This window comes from Manacus candei, unplaced genomic scaffold, assembly GCF_025592945.1.
Source record: "Manacus candei isolate 608988 ecotype Guabito, Panama unplaced genomic scaffold, ASM2559294v1 h1tg000049l, whole genome shotgun sequence".
NCBI lineage: Eukaryota > Metazoa > Chordata > Aves > Passeriformes > Pipridae > Manacus > Manacus candei.
This window is the reverse complement of record NW_026138097.1, coordinates 18,631,374-18,645,041: the sequence shown is the minus strand read 5'-3', so window position 1 is coordinate 18,645,041 and position 13,668 is coordinate 18,631,374. Positions and strand designations below refer to the sequence as shown.

General features: G+C 39.1%; 1 protein-coding gene across 2 annotated transcripts in view; it reads left to right on the top strand.

Annotated features, from left to right (window-relative positions):
- MYLK4 (myosin light chain kinase family member 4) overlaps positions 1 to 13,668 on the top strand; it is a 213,884-nt gene that overhangs the window by 11,898 nt on the left and 188,318 nt on the right. The window contains exon 2 of one of the 2 annotated variants that reach the window (XM_051799449.1): positions 3,312 to 3,570. In XM_051799449.1, the coding sequence (XP_051655409.1) occupies positions 3,312 to 3,570 (259 nt within the window). Of the gene's footprint in view, positions 1 to 3,311; positions 3,571 to 9,089; positions 9,360 to 13,668 lie in introns of those variants that run through there. The other variant, XM_051799450.1, reaches the window with a different exon arrangement.

The window sequence follows — 13,668 nt, the reverse complement described above, 5'->3', positions numbered from 1 at the left end:
CTCCCCGCCCCCGGCGGCGGGGCTTTTGTGCCCCGCGGAGATACTATGGGATCATGCTGATCAATATTGTCGATGTCTGTGAGTTTGGGGGTCCGCTGGGTTTTTCACTGAAATATGTAAAAACCTCATTCTCGGTGGAAGAGCTACCAATAAATTACTTTTTTCCCCTTTTGTCCCCTTTTTTAAATTAAAAAAACCTCAGCTCTTGTGTATTATGCAGAATGCAGGGCATGCAGGTTGTATTTCAAAGTAGGGTGCAGTAAGCAGAACCATTCACATCCTGATTTACCACCTGAACTTGACCCACTGGTAATTCTTTCCACATTACATCTTGTTTTCTTTCTTAAATTGTATATTTAGGTTTAATTATACATGGTGACATAATAGTTCCCAGCTTGTAAAATTCAGGTCAGCCTAATGTCAGATGTATGAGGAGGTAAACAAGTCTGCCTACTGGCTAACAGTACCCCCAGGCTTAAAATTTGAAAGTGGCTGGTTAGAAAATGGCCAATGGGTCAGAAATAAAGTTTTAATTTGAACTGAAGATAGAAGCCAAAGGACTGAGTTTCAAGCAAAATACTTTACAGCCCATCATGTAAATCTAGTTCTGACTGAAGGGATTACGATCTAAACCCAAACGTTGAAACAAAAAGGGGTTGTTTATGTGTTCTTTGTGACTAATACCTATTTCTGAGTAGTTTTATAAACATTTACCATATTGTTTATATTTTTTATTGTGCAAATATATTAGTTTTCTGCTATTGGGCAGAAAAAGCAGAAGGGCTGTACGTATGTACTGCCTTTTCTTACAGCCAGGCAAATTTCTGTTGGTTTATGACGTGTGTGTGGTTTCTGAGTGTGTAAGTGAAGATGTAGTTCATGAAACAAGTTATTTTGCTTGAAGTGAGAAAGTGGCTTGCTGAAGATGACCCAGAAGAAAGTATCTCCCTGGCCAAAACTGGGGAATGGAAATGACTGGAGAAAGGTTTTCACCCTCCTTTGTGGGAAATGGAGCTCCACACCATGTGAAGGTCATAGTTTCCTGTTGTTCAGTGGCATATGACCAGGGTGAGATTTCTTCTCTGGGACTATGGAGGAGGTCCTTGCAAACAAATTTCAGTGTGTGCATCCTAGAAACTTTCCATTGTTTAGCTTATTGTTTCAGGGATGTCTTAAGACAATAATAGGGGAGAGGGAAATCACGTTTGAGTCTCTGCTTGGCAATAGAGCCCAGTAAGATGTTTGAGCTTGCCATCCCACAAATATTTTCCCAGATAACTGACTCACTGGTCAGCTTGAAGGAACAATGTGTCCTTTAATTAGGACATGTCATTCTCATTAGATGGATGGGCACATTTGGTGATCAAAGTCTGGAGGATGATGTGCTCTTGGAAGAGCTATGGAGAGCCTGAATCCGTTTTTCTTGGTTGTAGTCATGTCAGGCCAGAAGCAGTCTTCACAGCCAGGCCACTCTAAAACACTGTAGGATTTGATTAGCTGGAGACACTGAGGCAGCAAGAGGGCATCTAGAAACATCTGTTTTTTTCTGACAACTTTGGATTAAATTGCATCACCCCTTGGCTTGGAGTAGATCAAAGAATCTGTAGAATAATGGCTCGAAGGTTACACTGAGCCTTTGGGTATGTCACCTGTGATTGTCAGAGCCTTTAGGAAAACTCAAGAACCTGCTCTTGAGAAATGGGGGAAGAAAATGTCATGAAGTGTTCTTTCAGCTGAAGGGAATGGAAAGGCATGTCAGAGCCATGAAAGCTGGTGAGAGAGGCTAGAAGCAGCAGACTGGATATTTTTACAGACTTCTTCAGATGATGAATGTCTTACAGTCCAATGATGGTGTTTGTGCCCCTCCCATATTAACAGCATGATCTAGGACTGCAATAACATGGTAGCAGAAGTATCTCTGGAAGACTTATTTGAAAGCTGCTTGCATGGTCCATTGCTGTCTATTATCTCTAAATTCACCACTAGCTAACCATCTCCTGCATCACATGTGATATCACGTGGCATCTTTCTCATCTGGGAAGTCTGGAGGGCTAACTGTGGGCAGAGGAGATAGCTGATGTAGGTACACATCTAATCTGTTGCATGTGCACAGATGTGGGGTCAAAACACTGAGGAACATTTTCTCTTGGAAGGTGTTCAGGTAAAAGTAACTGATTTAATTGGGTCTCTGGTTGTACACTGAAAGCTGTTTCTCTGTGCTCCTAATGACTGTAAGGTTGTATATATATATATATATATATACTTAATTACACCATATAGTTTATGGTATTTATGCAAGTTAAATTGAAAACTATGAGCTGTGTAATGAGATTTAACAGATTCGGCTTTCTAGAGCTAGGGCACTGGGTCTGTGCTTTTGTACCTGGATTTCCAGTACAGTGAAGGAATATGTAATAATAAAAATGGAAATGTTTTTGTCTTCTCTTTCATGGGTCTACACAGAGATGCTAAGAGGAGTTTTAGAGTAGTTTCTCTTGCTCTTTTAAAATAATTCTTTGTGCAAAAGAACATATATTCAAATATATGTAGAACATATATTCAAAGTGTAGAACATATACTCAAAATAGAGATTACTTGAGGGGGGAACCCACCACCTTGCTGTGGAATAAAATCCCTTCTAAAGAAAATCAAAACTGACAGCTTGACTTGGAATAACCTTCCAGCCAATCTACCATTAAACAAGCCTCAGTGATCCTACATCATGTAAGTACCAGGTGCATCACGAGAGCCTACAGTGGGAGAGAACCCAGCTGAGGACTGTGCTTTTCTACAGCCTTCAACAGAGGGCCTAAAATCTCCACCATTTTGGCAATTACCTATTTCTGTAGTACAGAAGAGTGAGAAGAGAGGGAAGGCTGTGTTCATGCCTAAACTACTTTGTTTAGTATCTAAAATCCTTATGGACGTAATAACAGGGTCTTTGCAAGTTCAGGAACTGGAACAGAAAATAGAACATGTTGAGAAACAGGGAACCACTGAAGTAGCTAAACAGTGGAGAGCGGTCCATAAGCAAGGTCTACAAGCAACAGCAATATATATTGATTTGATAGAGCTACATAGTTTCTGTGAACAAATTAAATTACATTGGTCTTGTAGCCTGCTTGAATTACCTGATGTGGAATGTAGAATTGTATCTGTGATCAGCTAGTGCTGTAAACTCTGTATTTGTGTATTGGTTCAGCAAGTATAAGGAGAGAGAGTTGAAATATGAAGTGTTGCAACACAGTAGTTTTCTAAGCTAAAATGCATAAATAACACTAATGCCTCTTATTTGTCTTTCTTTTGTACAGCCAAGAAGGAGGAGAAATCAGAAGTTACGAGTGTTCATTGGTTTATGAATCTAAGATGGAGAGGAGAACAGACAGTAAATTAACTGGACATAGTATGAAGCTACTTAAGATTAGCAGGCTGGAAGAGATAAATACACAATACAACAGAAACAGACTAGAAAAAACAGCCTTTTTTCAGAGTATGGAAAAAATGGAGATGACTAGAAGCTTTAAGGAAGAAAAATTCAGTGAACCACATCCTAGAACAGAAGATAAAAAGGTAACTAACTAACTGCATAATTAATTTCCTCTTCCTAAAGCACTGCCTCTTTCTTTTTTCCAGTTAGTTAAGGAGTTTACTATGTGTATTTCCCAGTAGAATTGAATCTTTCATTATCGTCTGTGAAAATGTACTTTAACTGTGAAAAACCGGTCTTTTAATCTTTTGCATTCATAGAAGCAAGCACATCTATTGTTATTCTGGGGTTTATTTACGGCTGGACTTAATATTCAGAAATTGTAAAAAAAGTTGTGTGGTTCTACCACTCTTCAAAATCAGAAGTTAAACATGGATTTTGTTGAATTCATGTTTTGAAAACATTTGTCCTATCTAACAGCACTGGAGTTAGTGGGGACTGAATGAATCCCATGGAAAGAACAGATTTCCCAGAGGAACTAAGGTAACTTTGTCCTTTGCTCCCCATTAACTGGTGAACAGAGCATGGTTAATGCAGTGCACCATATGTGCAGGGATGAGTGTTGTCCAGTATAGCTCTGTGCTACACCTGAGTCCAGTAAGAACAGTGCTGGGCATTGTGGTATGGGGTCTCTGGTAGGAAAATGACTCTATGATTGGCCAAAATGTGTTTAGAAGTAGTAACACATTTTCTTGTATTATGCTTTTTTCTATACAAGAGTCTAGGGGAAACAGTATTTTTACTGACGCATCATTTAGACAAGAACTGAGAAAATCTGCTTGCAGTAGGACAATGAGTGATTAATTTTACACACCAGTTTGTGAAAAGACTTGAAAAATTTGTGCTGTGGCTGTTTGTATGCTGATTGTGCTGATACGATAAAGCAGTTTTTCAAGTATTCTGAATATTTTTGTGTTCAGATGATAGGTAAATTCCATATGTTTTCATTTGTATTATCAATTTGGGAAGCTGAATTTTTGATAATTCTTAATCTGTTGTGTCACTTCTGTTCAAAATTATTCCAGTCTTTACTTTATAGACATAGAAAATGATCTGTATATTAAAACAAACAAAGCATGTCTCCTCTAAGTAGGATGTGTTTATTTTAGAGAGTTTCATTTAGTGTTACAGTGAAAATGAGTACTAAAGAAAAAAAATACAATTGGGTGGTCAGGGTTTGGAGAATGTCAATGATTCTTCTAAAAGAGAGTTTTCTTCCATTGTGAAAATAACAAGTTGCACAAGTGAGACAGCAAAACCTGCTGTTTCTGCTATGTAGCTCTTCCCTTAAGTTTGTTATCCTTAGGGTAAGGAAAAAGACTGAGAGCTGCTTTGCCTGTGTTAATGTATCTTAGCTTGATGATGAATTGCAGATAGTAACTGAGGTGGTGGGATTTTTCACCTCTTTGTGCTGCAGTCTCTTAACTCGTTGCCTTGATGTTTGCTTCTTCAGTCTGATGGTTGGAACTGGCTCTTTCTTAAGAGTGTTGTGAGAAAAAACAGGGAGAGTTTGGAGGTGCACTAGAGAAGAAAGGAGTACATTTAGAAGATGAACAGCTGGTGGGTAGTTGCGAGCCGGAGAAATAGCTCTGTATTCCCATTTTAGCTCGTTGGTCTCCTGGGAACAAGACTTCAAAGGTGAAAGGCAATCTAACTGAACTCTGGTAATATACCTCACCAGAGTGAGGTTTGCAAATACATAAACATTAGTTATATTTTCCTAAGCTTTTAAAATTTCACTTTCACACAGGTTGTTTTTTAAGGAATTTCTCAATGGGATAAAATATTAGGCCTTAACTGTGGTGTTAATATCAATGAAAGGAAAACCAAACCCTTCCTTTGAAAGGTCTTACCTTGGTCTGCTGGTCTGATGAGCAGTTTTATCTTACTGACCAGGAGAGGAAGGAAAGAAGAATGTGCTGGCAGGAAATATCAGCTATATGCATTTAAATGTGTATGCTTGAGGGCATATGTATGTAATTTCTATGGAAGAAGTTGAAAGCAATGACAGAACATCTATTCATTTAAATGGGAGTGGATGGGAACCCTAGAAACACAGAATATGCCAAGTTGGAAGGGATCCACAAGGATCATTGAGTCCAACTCTTTGCCCTGCACAGGACCATCCCCAAGAGTCACACCATGTGCCTGAGAGCATTGTCCAAATGCTTCTTGAACTCTGTCAGCTTGACCACTTCCCTGGAGAGCCTGTTCCAGTGCTCAACCACCCTCTGGGTAAAGAACCTTTTTCTAATACCTAACCTAAACCTCCAAGAGACCATCTAGAGGAGAGTGGTCAAAGTGTGTACTTGCTGGAAGAAATAATTCTGGCTGAAACGAAATGATTATAATTAAAGAAGAAAACGATCCACTTCCTCAAAACAACTATTTTTCTAGATACAATTAAAAAAATAAAGCAAACACAGTTTTCATATTTTGGTACAGCATGTTTTTGTAAAAAAACCCCCAAAACTAATATAGTAATAATAATGATAATGATAATAATAATAACTTTCAGAGCTATTAAAAGGCTGCTGGGGAAAGTAGACCCAGGAATTGTTGACCGTCAATTACGAATAATTGGTGCTGTCGAGAAGCTGTGCCGCTGCTTCCCTCTAGATGGCACCCTTTGCACAGCAGCTCTTTACCGACCATTTCCCTCTTGGACGGAACGACAACTCATGACAAAGCTGCTCTTGACCTGCTTTACACGTGTTTTGTTTAGAGTGCCCTCTTGTCCCCCATTTGTACTGTTGGCAGCGCACGTCTTTGTGGCTTGCTATGTTCTGTCTTCAGGAATGAAGTTTTGCTTCAGTTTATATGTTAACAAGTGAGAGACATTTTGTTTTATAGGAACATTTTCATGTGTGGGAACCAGATTGAAGAAAGAATAAAAATCCAGACCTATCCTTGACCCATTGCACTGAATAGACACATCAAGGTGTCTGAAGTTAGTGGTCCAAGGGAGGGGGGTGGCACAGGGTAGGAAGAAGCAGATGTGAGAAGGTGAAACAATCCCTTCTGACAACGGCACCATCTTATGCAAATGTAAATTGATTGTGAAGCAACCACACAATTTACCCAGCTGCATTTACCCAATGAGCTCCAAGCTGACCAGCTAGACTGCTTTTGATGGCCCAACCAGAGCTGCACATCTGATGAACTCGTCATCAAATGTGCTGTCTCTTCCTCTGGCTCTTACCTGGTTAATATTTGGGTTGCGAATGCAATTAGAATTGTTTAATTTATAACTACTATCTGCAAAAAGTGGTCATGAAATTAGTATCCAATGTGGGTGAGTTAACTGGGTAAATAGGAGCCTAGGAGCTTCTACAGTTCTGAATGTCACTAATGGAAAAGAATCAAGTTGCACGCACGCGAATCATGGAGCCGAGATTTAAACACAAGTCACTGACCCTGAAGAGGATAATTTTAGAGCATTTTTTATGCAAACATATCCTTTTGATAATAATCTGAAAACATTTTAAGGACTAATTTCTAAATATTTAGTTCAGCTAGAACTATTTGATGCATTCAATATTTGATGTTCAGTTAAGCTAGGCCTGGGGATGGCTAATTGTCCTCTAATTCCTTGTCTCCAGGCAGAATGTTATCAGCCTTGTCTCGTTTGAGTGTTCTTTCACCCCCTTCACCACCACCACCATTTCTGTAGCAGTTACTTTCTCTGCAGCTTCTGTATTGGAAACGATTGTGCTGTGGTAATGTTACTTTTCCAAGTTCCTTTTTTCAGGGGAGGCCAGAGTCATGGCAAAAAATTATTGCATAATTAAGGCAAAATAACTTTCCTCTGCCCCCAACACTGTTCAAGATATTGATCTAAGTATGTTGACAGAAACTTATTTCTTGTTTTACAATTTTGATAAAAAATGACTCTTTAAAAAAATCCTGCAAGGGACTCAGTACATTTGTAGTACAACTTCTTAACTAATGAAGAAGAGATCAAAACCCTCAAGGCTTTCTTCAGCCTTGAAATTGAAGAACCATGGCTAAAGCTTGCCTTGGTATGGTCAGAAAAGTGGAAGTGGACTTCAGCCAAGTTTGGGCCCATTTTGTTTTACCAATTGCCTTTTTAGCTTGCTTGGAATGCTGTTATCAGATATCACTCTGTCAACCTCAGTCTGCTGCAGCTTTACAGAGTGTACTTTTTGTGGTGCACTCTTCACCTCCCAACTTCAGGGCACGCTGTTGTCATGCAGCAATGTGTGTGATTCCATGATGCCAGGCAGCTTTGTTTTAGCTAATGCTCCCCATTCCCATGCTTGTGAAAATATTTGTCTGTCTTTCTCAGAAAGAAAGAGAAGAATATCAATGTTTCCCAGCTGAAAAAAACCTCCCCACAACTAAACTGACCCTCCTCAACATAATGACTACATAAAAACTCAAAAGGTGGCTTGAGAGTGCTTTGAATCACAGAAGTCAGAAGTTGACTAAGGAAAGGAAAACAGTCAGTTTTAAATTTCTTTATTTTCTTTACTTTTCTTTAATTTCTTTACTTTTTTTTCCAAATTATGTAATTTTTGTAGCTTGATTTATGAATTTTTTAGCACTCGAGATTTCTGGTACTCATATTGTTTGCTTATTCACCTCTGATCAGGTAAGTACCCAAGCAGAGGAGAAATGACTGCTTCATCTTCCACAATGACTCTTAGTACCCTATAATTATGGGCAGCTGTTGCATGGAAGATGTTTAATCCTTATATATAAGGACTCCTTATATAATGGTCCTTCAGAATCCATACATATATCCTTATATCCTTATGTATTAGAGAAAAAACCACAACGTACTTTGTTCCTCAGATTTTTATTTTTCCATCTCTAGAAGAAAAACAGCCTCCCAGGACTTACAATGGAGCTGATAGAAGGATTTTTTATTAAAGTTGCTTACCACTTCCAGTTTTAAGACCTGTTTTCAGTTTAAAAATTTCCCAGGTTTTGTCTGTTTAATTGAAGATTTTCCATGCAGAATTGGCGTCACATTGAATTGCTTCGGAAAATTCAACAGAAGCAATCTTATGTGTTTCTGGAAATTTTAGGGGAAAGAAGATACCTTGATGATATTGAAAGTTTCACATCCATGTGGTTGAAATAATTGAGTACCTCCATCCTTTTGATGAAGGACTTGACGGTTGACAGGTGAGCAGATGCTGGATATGAGATGAGGAGACAGCTAGGACCCCGTTTCTGCATGGTGTTGGCTTGGACATGGGAACCACATAGATAGACTGCAAGCACAGGAACAGAAGGGACTGCACACAGTAAAGCTATGGCATTTCAAACTGACCTTTTTATGCATGTGCACCATGACACATTTTAAGTTGTTGCCTTGAATTTTTTTTTCCATTTCTTGCCTATTAAAAGGGAAAAAAAAAAAGATGACCAATGGTCTGAAATGCTAACTGCAAATGGAATGCACTAACAGTTTGCTTTCATGTGAGAAGTTCTGGAATGTCAGAGTAATTGCCTTTCAAGTCCGTGCAATACGCATCTCATGTGTAGATCCCTGCACCTGTTTCATGCTTGTCAGTAGTCCATCACTTCTTTTCCTTATAGGTTCAGGGAATGCGTTGAAGTGTGAGATGGGATCTTGCTGCGTGTCTGAGCCTTGTCTAGCTAGGTGGTACTTACAGAGCTGGGGAGGGTTTTGAGGGTGTCTGCCAAATTACATCTGCTAGAGTGGGAGAACCAAGTTAATCAGATGATTAAAATTAAAGGGATGGATCTAATCCTGCAAAGAAATGCTGCCTGGATTGTAGATAATTTCTGCCTTTTGGCTTCATATCTCTGGCACACCTTGTGGACTGTGTTAAGCTGTGGAAGAAAGAAAGGGATCCCTGCATCTGGAAATGCACAGGTAGTAGATATACTTTTAATAAGTTAGATATATTTCACTGCTCGGTATCAATATTGTTTAACTGGATGAATGCTGCTTGTGTTCCAATGTAGCCATGTATCTCTTTTTTCATGGAGCGGCATGTGTTTCTCTCTTTTACAAGAGTCTACCTGGCAGTCAATCCTAGGCAGATGATGTACTTTTCAGAAAGGTACTTTTCAGAAAGGTGCATCTTTCCCCTTGCTGTTGGAGGGCTTTGTCTTGCTATTAAAACTTGATGCATCCTCTAGTGACCTCTACTGGGTACAGTAAAAGGGACTGCCTCAAGGTTACCCTTTTTGGCTGTGGTGGGAGCAAGATTGCCAGCCCTTCTTGCTGTGGGTCTCAGAGATCCCTAGTAAGGCGCACGACCCTCATTTTCCTGTCGTTGTCAAGTGACCGTAGCATTATATCCCCTAAGAAGTAACATCACTAGTTATTATATCACTAGATGTTCCAAGGATAGTATCCACATTTGCTGTGATTTCCCAGAAAGTAATGCAGTGATGACCCATGATGATGTAGCTCAAGACCCTTCAGAAGAATTCTTAACAGGAAACATGACTTAAACAAAAGAAATATATGAGTTTAGAAAGGCAAAAACACTTGTTCTAAAGGATGTAGCTTGCTAGCTCCAAGGATGTAGATTGCCAGAATGTTTAGGATTTTAGTTAGTTCGCTCACAAGTGACATTTTTCTTTCTTTCTGTGAAGAAACCCACCTGTCAAAATCTCTGTTTTCATGTCAAAGGTTTGAGATCTGAAAAGTCTGCAACCTCACATTTATATTCTTCTAGTACTATTACCCAAAAGAGCCACGACCTGGTGTGTGAATATATAACAGAATTTAACAGAATTTTTCACACATAATGTGAGGAGCACATAAGTCAGTGATAAGTAGAATGATTGAAATATTGCTACACATATCAGCAGTCAAGATTAATAAGATTCACGAAGAAATCACCCGGCGAATAGAAAAAAAATCAAGTCTGTGATTGGTAGTTTGCATTTTGTCTCTGATGCAGTCTGAAACCTCCTGCACTCACACATGAGCTTGAAAAAAGATCCACTCTTTCACTTATGCCTAGCTCATTAAGATTTTGCATTTTGTTTTGAGTGAATTGTAATTCGAAATGAAAAAAAGTTAATTTCATTCCACTGTCCTATTTGTATTGCACTTCTACTGTTTTGCTACTGTCAGTTTATTTTCCAGTTTTTAAGACCTAAGGCCAATGTAATAAATGATATTTGTTAGCAAGAGAACTATATACATTGCATTGTGAAGAAAGCAGATTTTAAAATGCCCTGTATTAAGACCACCAGAGATTGTTTTCTAGGCCTTATCAGCACTAAAATATTTTTCCTGAATTTTGCATAAGTCAGTGGCTGTCAGAGCTCTTTGCTAGTTTTGTTTTATGTCATAAACCCACTTTTGAAATTCAGAGTGGTAATATCTGTCAGACTTTTTTTTTTTTAATTGGTCTACCTATGTTACATTTGTTCTTTTCAGTTAAAAGGTCTTTCATAAAGTGCAAGTTTCCTAGGCTGTCTCATAAATCCTCATACATAGAAAGGTGGCATGACTCACAAGTATTCCAAGGGCAGGGCAAGTGTCCTTGCCAGGGACTGGCAGTAGGGCTGTGCTTATGCAGGGACTCCTGGGTAATCTGAATCCTTAGCTTTGGGAGGAAATGAGCCAACAGCAGCTTGCAACCAAGATTGTTGTGTCATCTCAGGACCCCACGGCATGTCCATTCCAGACTCATCCTTCCCCTTCCCTTTCTAGAGAAACGTTGTTGTCAACTGCAAGTAAACAGTTCCTAGAGCTGCCTTGTTCCTCTGCATGCAGATATGTGTCCTGTGGCTCTCAGACCTGTGAAGATTTGGACTGCTATGATGAGAAAGGCTAGGCTGGTGTTCTCTGCCAGAGATCATATTTGAGAGTGGTACTTCCTTGAACTCCCAAAGTGAGGAAAAAAGGGGCTGGGATCAAAAGAACTCTGTGAGGTCTTGCTCATTTTTCTGTGGTTCAGATGAAAATGAGAGTTTGGCTTCTTAAGGGAGCATGAGGGAATAGTGCTACCCTTAGGTCATGATGCTCCTTCCTCAAAGGACTGTTAATTGAGAAAGAAGCATTAGAGCTATAACAAGTAGCTAGCAGTAAATCCATTTTGTTTCTGTATCTGATACTGCAGCAGAATACTACTGCCAGTGGAGGTAACTGTACCTTTGGTAAGTATGTATTTGTTTAGTGGGTTGTGAAGGGTCTTTGGTAATAATTACATGTGTTATTATGAGCAAGCAGAGACCCTAACTGGGATTGTGTGAGGAATAGTATAGGTTGGATCCACTCCACAGAATTCATTGTCTGAACATCTGGGTGAGGGAGAAGTGAAATGGGAAAATGGTACAGAGGTGGCTGAGGATTATGCTCAGGTCATGCTCTCAGTCAGTGACATCTGCACAGAGACATCTGCAATATGGAAATGAAATTGCTGACTCTCTGTCTAGTCCCCTCTTTACATAGCTATATACTGAGGTCTGAGGGGAGGCATGCCTCTGAACCCTCAGCCTGCTGGATCCCAACCATTTCATGAATGCTGATTACTTTGTAAAGGTCCTGCACACCATTTGGTTCAGGATCAAAAATTTCAAGCATTTGTAGTATCTTCTAGTTGTCTTCTTTATTTTTCTGGTGTTCCTTTACATGCAATTCACTTCTTCCTCACACAATTAATTCTCCTTGGTTTTTATTTAGTTCCTATGAATACCGTGGGGAGAGGTTTATCATAACCTTTGGAATATGTCACTGCTAAAACATATGAAAATCAAATGAGTTTCAAGACAGCAAAGGCATATGTATTTATTTCTGTGTAAAAGATGTTGCATCTTGTCTGTCTTCTCTTGAAAGCTCCTTTTTGACCTTAGATGCACGGCTTCGCAAAGGATTCTTTTGGCCCTGATCATTCAAAAGTGTCTTGTTACAGGTTACCTATCCAACCAATTTGTAATATACACGGAGGTCCAGGGAGAGACACTCAGACAGTCCCTGTGACCTTTCTTTTCTGGCGCCCTTGTGCAATGTCTAGTGAACGCATTTAGCAGAAGTCACGGTGCAGTAAAAGTGACTTTCCAGTGCTGAGTGTGGCATGAGGATTCCAAACAAGGGTCCTTGCATGGGAGTGGTCACATTTCTAACATCTTGAATGGAAACTTAACATGTAATGAGCATTTTGAGGAGTTGAGAATCTTCATTTTTCCCCTTATATGGACAACCCAATGTAATTCCTGGAGTTTGGTCCTTATGTGTTTGCTGAAAATGGTTTATTTTTCCGTCGAGTTAAACAAATTGCTTAATTGCTTATATTGAAAACATAAGTTAGGCATGCATTGTATCATATGTAAGGAAGAATTTTTTTTAAGTGCTAGGCAGTCAAGTGCTTTTAAGTGCTTATTTGACATTTGCAAAAGAAATTCCTGGGAGAAATTAAAAGGGGGCTCTATAATATGACTTTATGCTAGAGAAAGTACACAGGATGTTGTTATAATATACGTAAATTAATTTTTTATTGATATTAAAAACGGAAGAAAGTATTTTTCAATAGTTCCCTATTTTCAAGGCTAACCAAGCAGGCATACTGCTACACAAGATCTCCCTAACACCATGCCTGGACTAAACGGTGACGGAGCAGATATGTGGGCAGACAGGTTTAATTTCAGTTAGGACCCAATCTAGTTATGAGTCTGTCTAGTTTATCTCATATCTTGAATAGTGACTATAGTTGGTGACTATAGAGAAAATCACAGCCTTTTAACTTAACTATTGGCAGGGAGACAACAAGGTGTGGGATGATTTTCTCTTGACCTTTGATGCTGCCATAGACATTAATATCATTGCATTTTAAAGGACATGTTCACTAAAGGAATTGTTGCTTTCATCAAACCAAACAGGTTTCTGAAACTTGTTTGGTAGTTCTAAATCTGGAGAAGTCGCCTAAAGCCTCTTGGACCTGCGTGTTTTAGACCATAGCAGAGGCGTCCTACATTCTCCTATTTATACCTACGCTATGTATTTCTTCCGACTCGTATCTTAACAGGGCTTTATTATGGTTTCATAAGAAACCTATTCTATAAGAATAGAAATGTACAGTATGGAAATGTGTCTTGATGGTGAGGACATCTAAAAAGTTGGAGGTCTAAACCTAACTCCATATAGCATCACTGAAATGGAAGAATGAGCAAAATTGAGAAGTCTAGGACAAATGAATCAGACAAACTTATTAAAACTATTA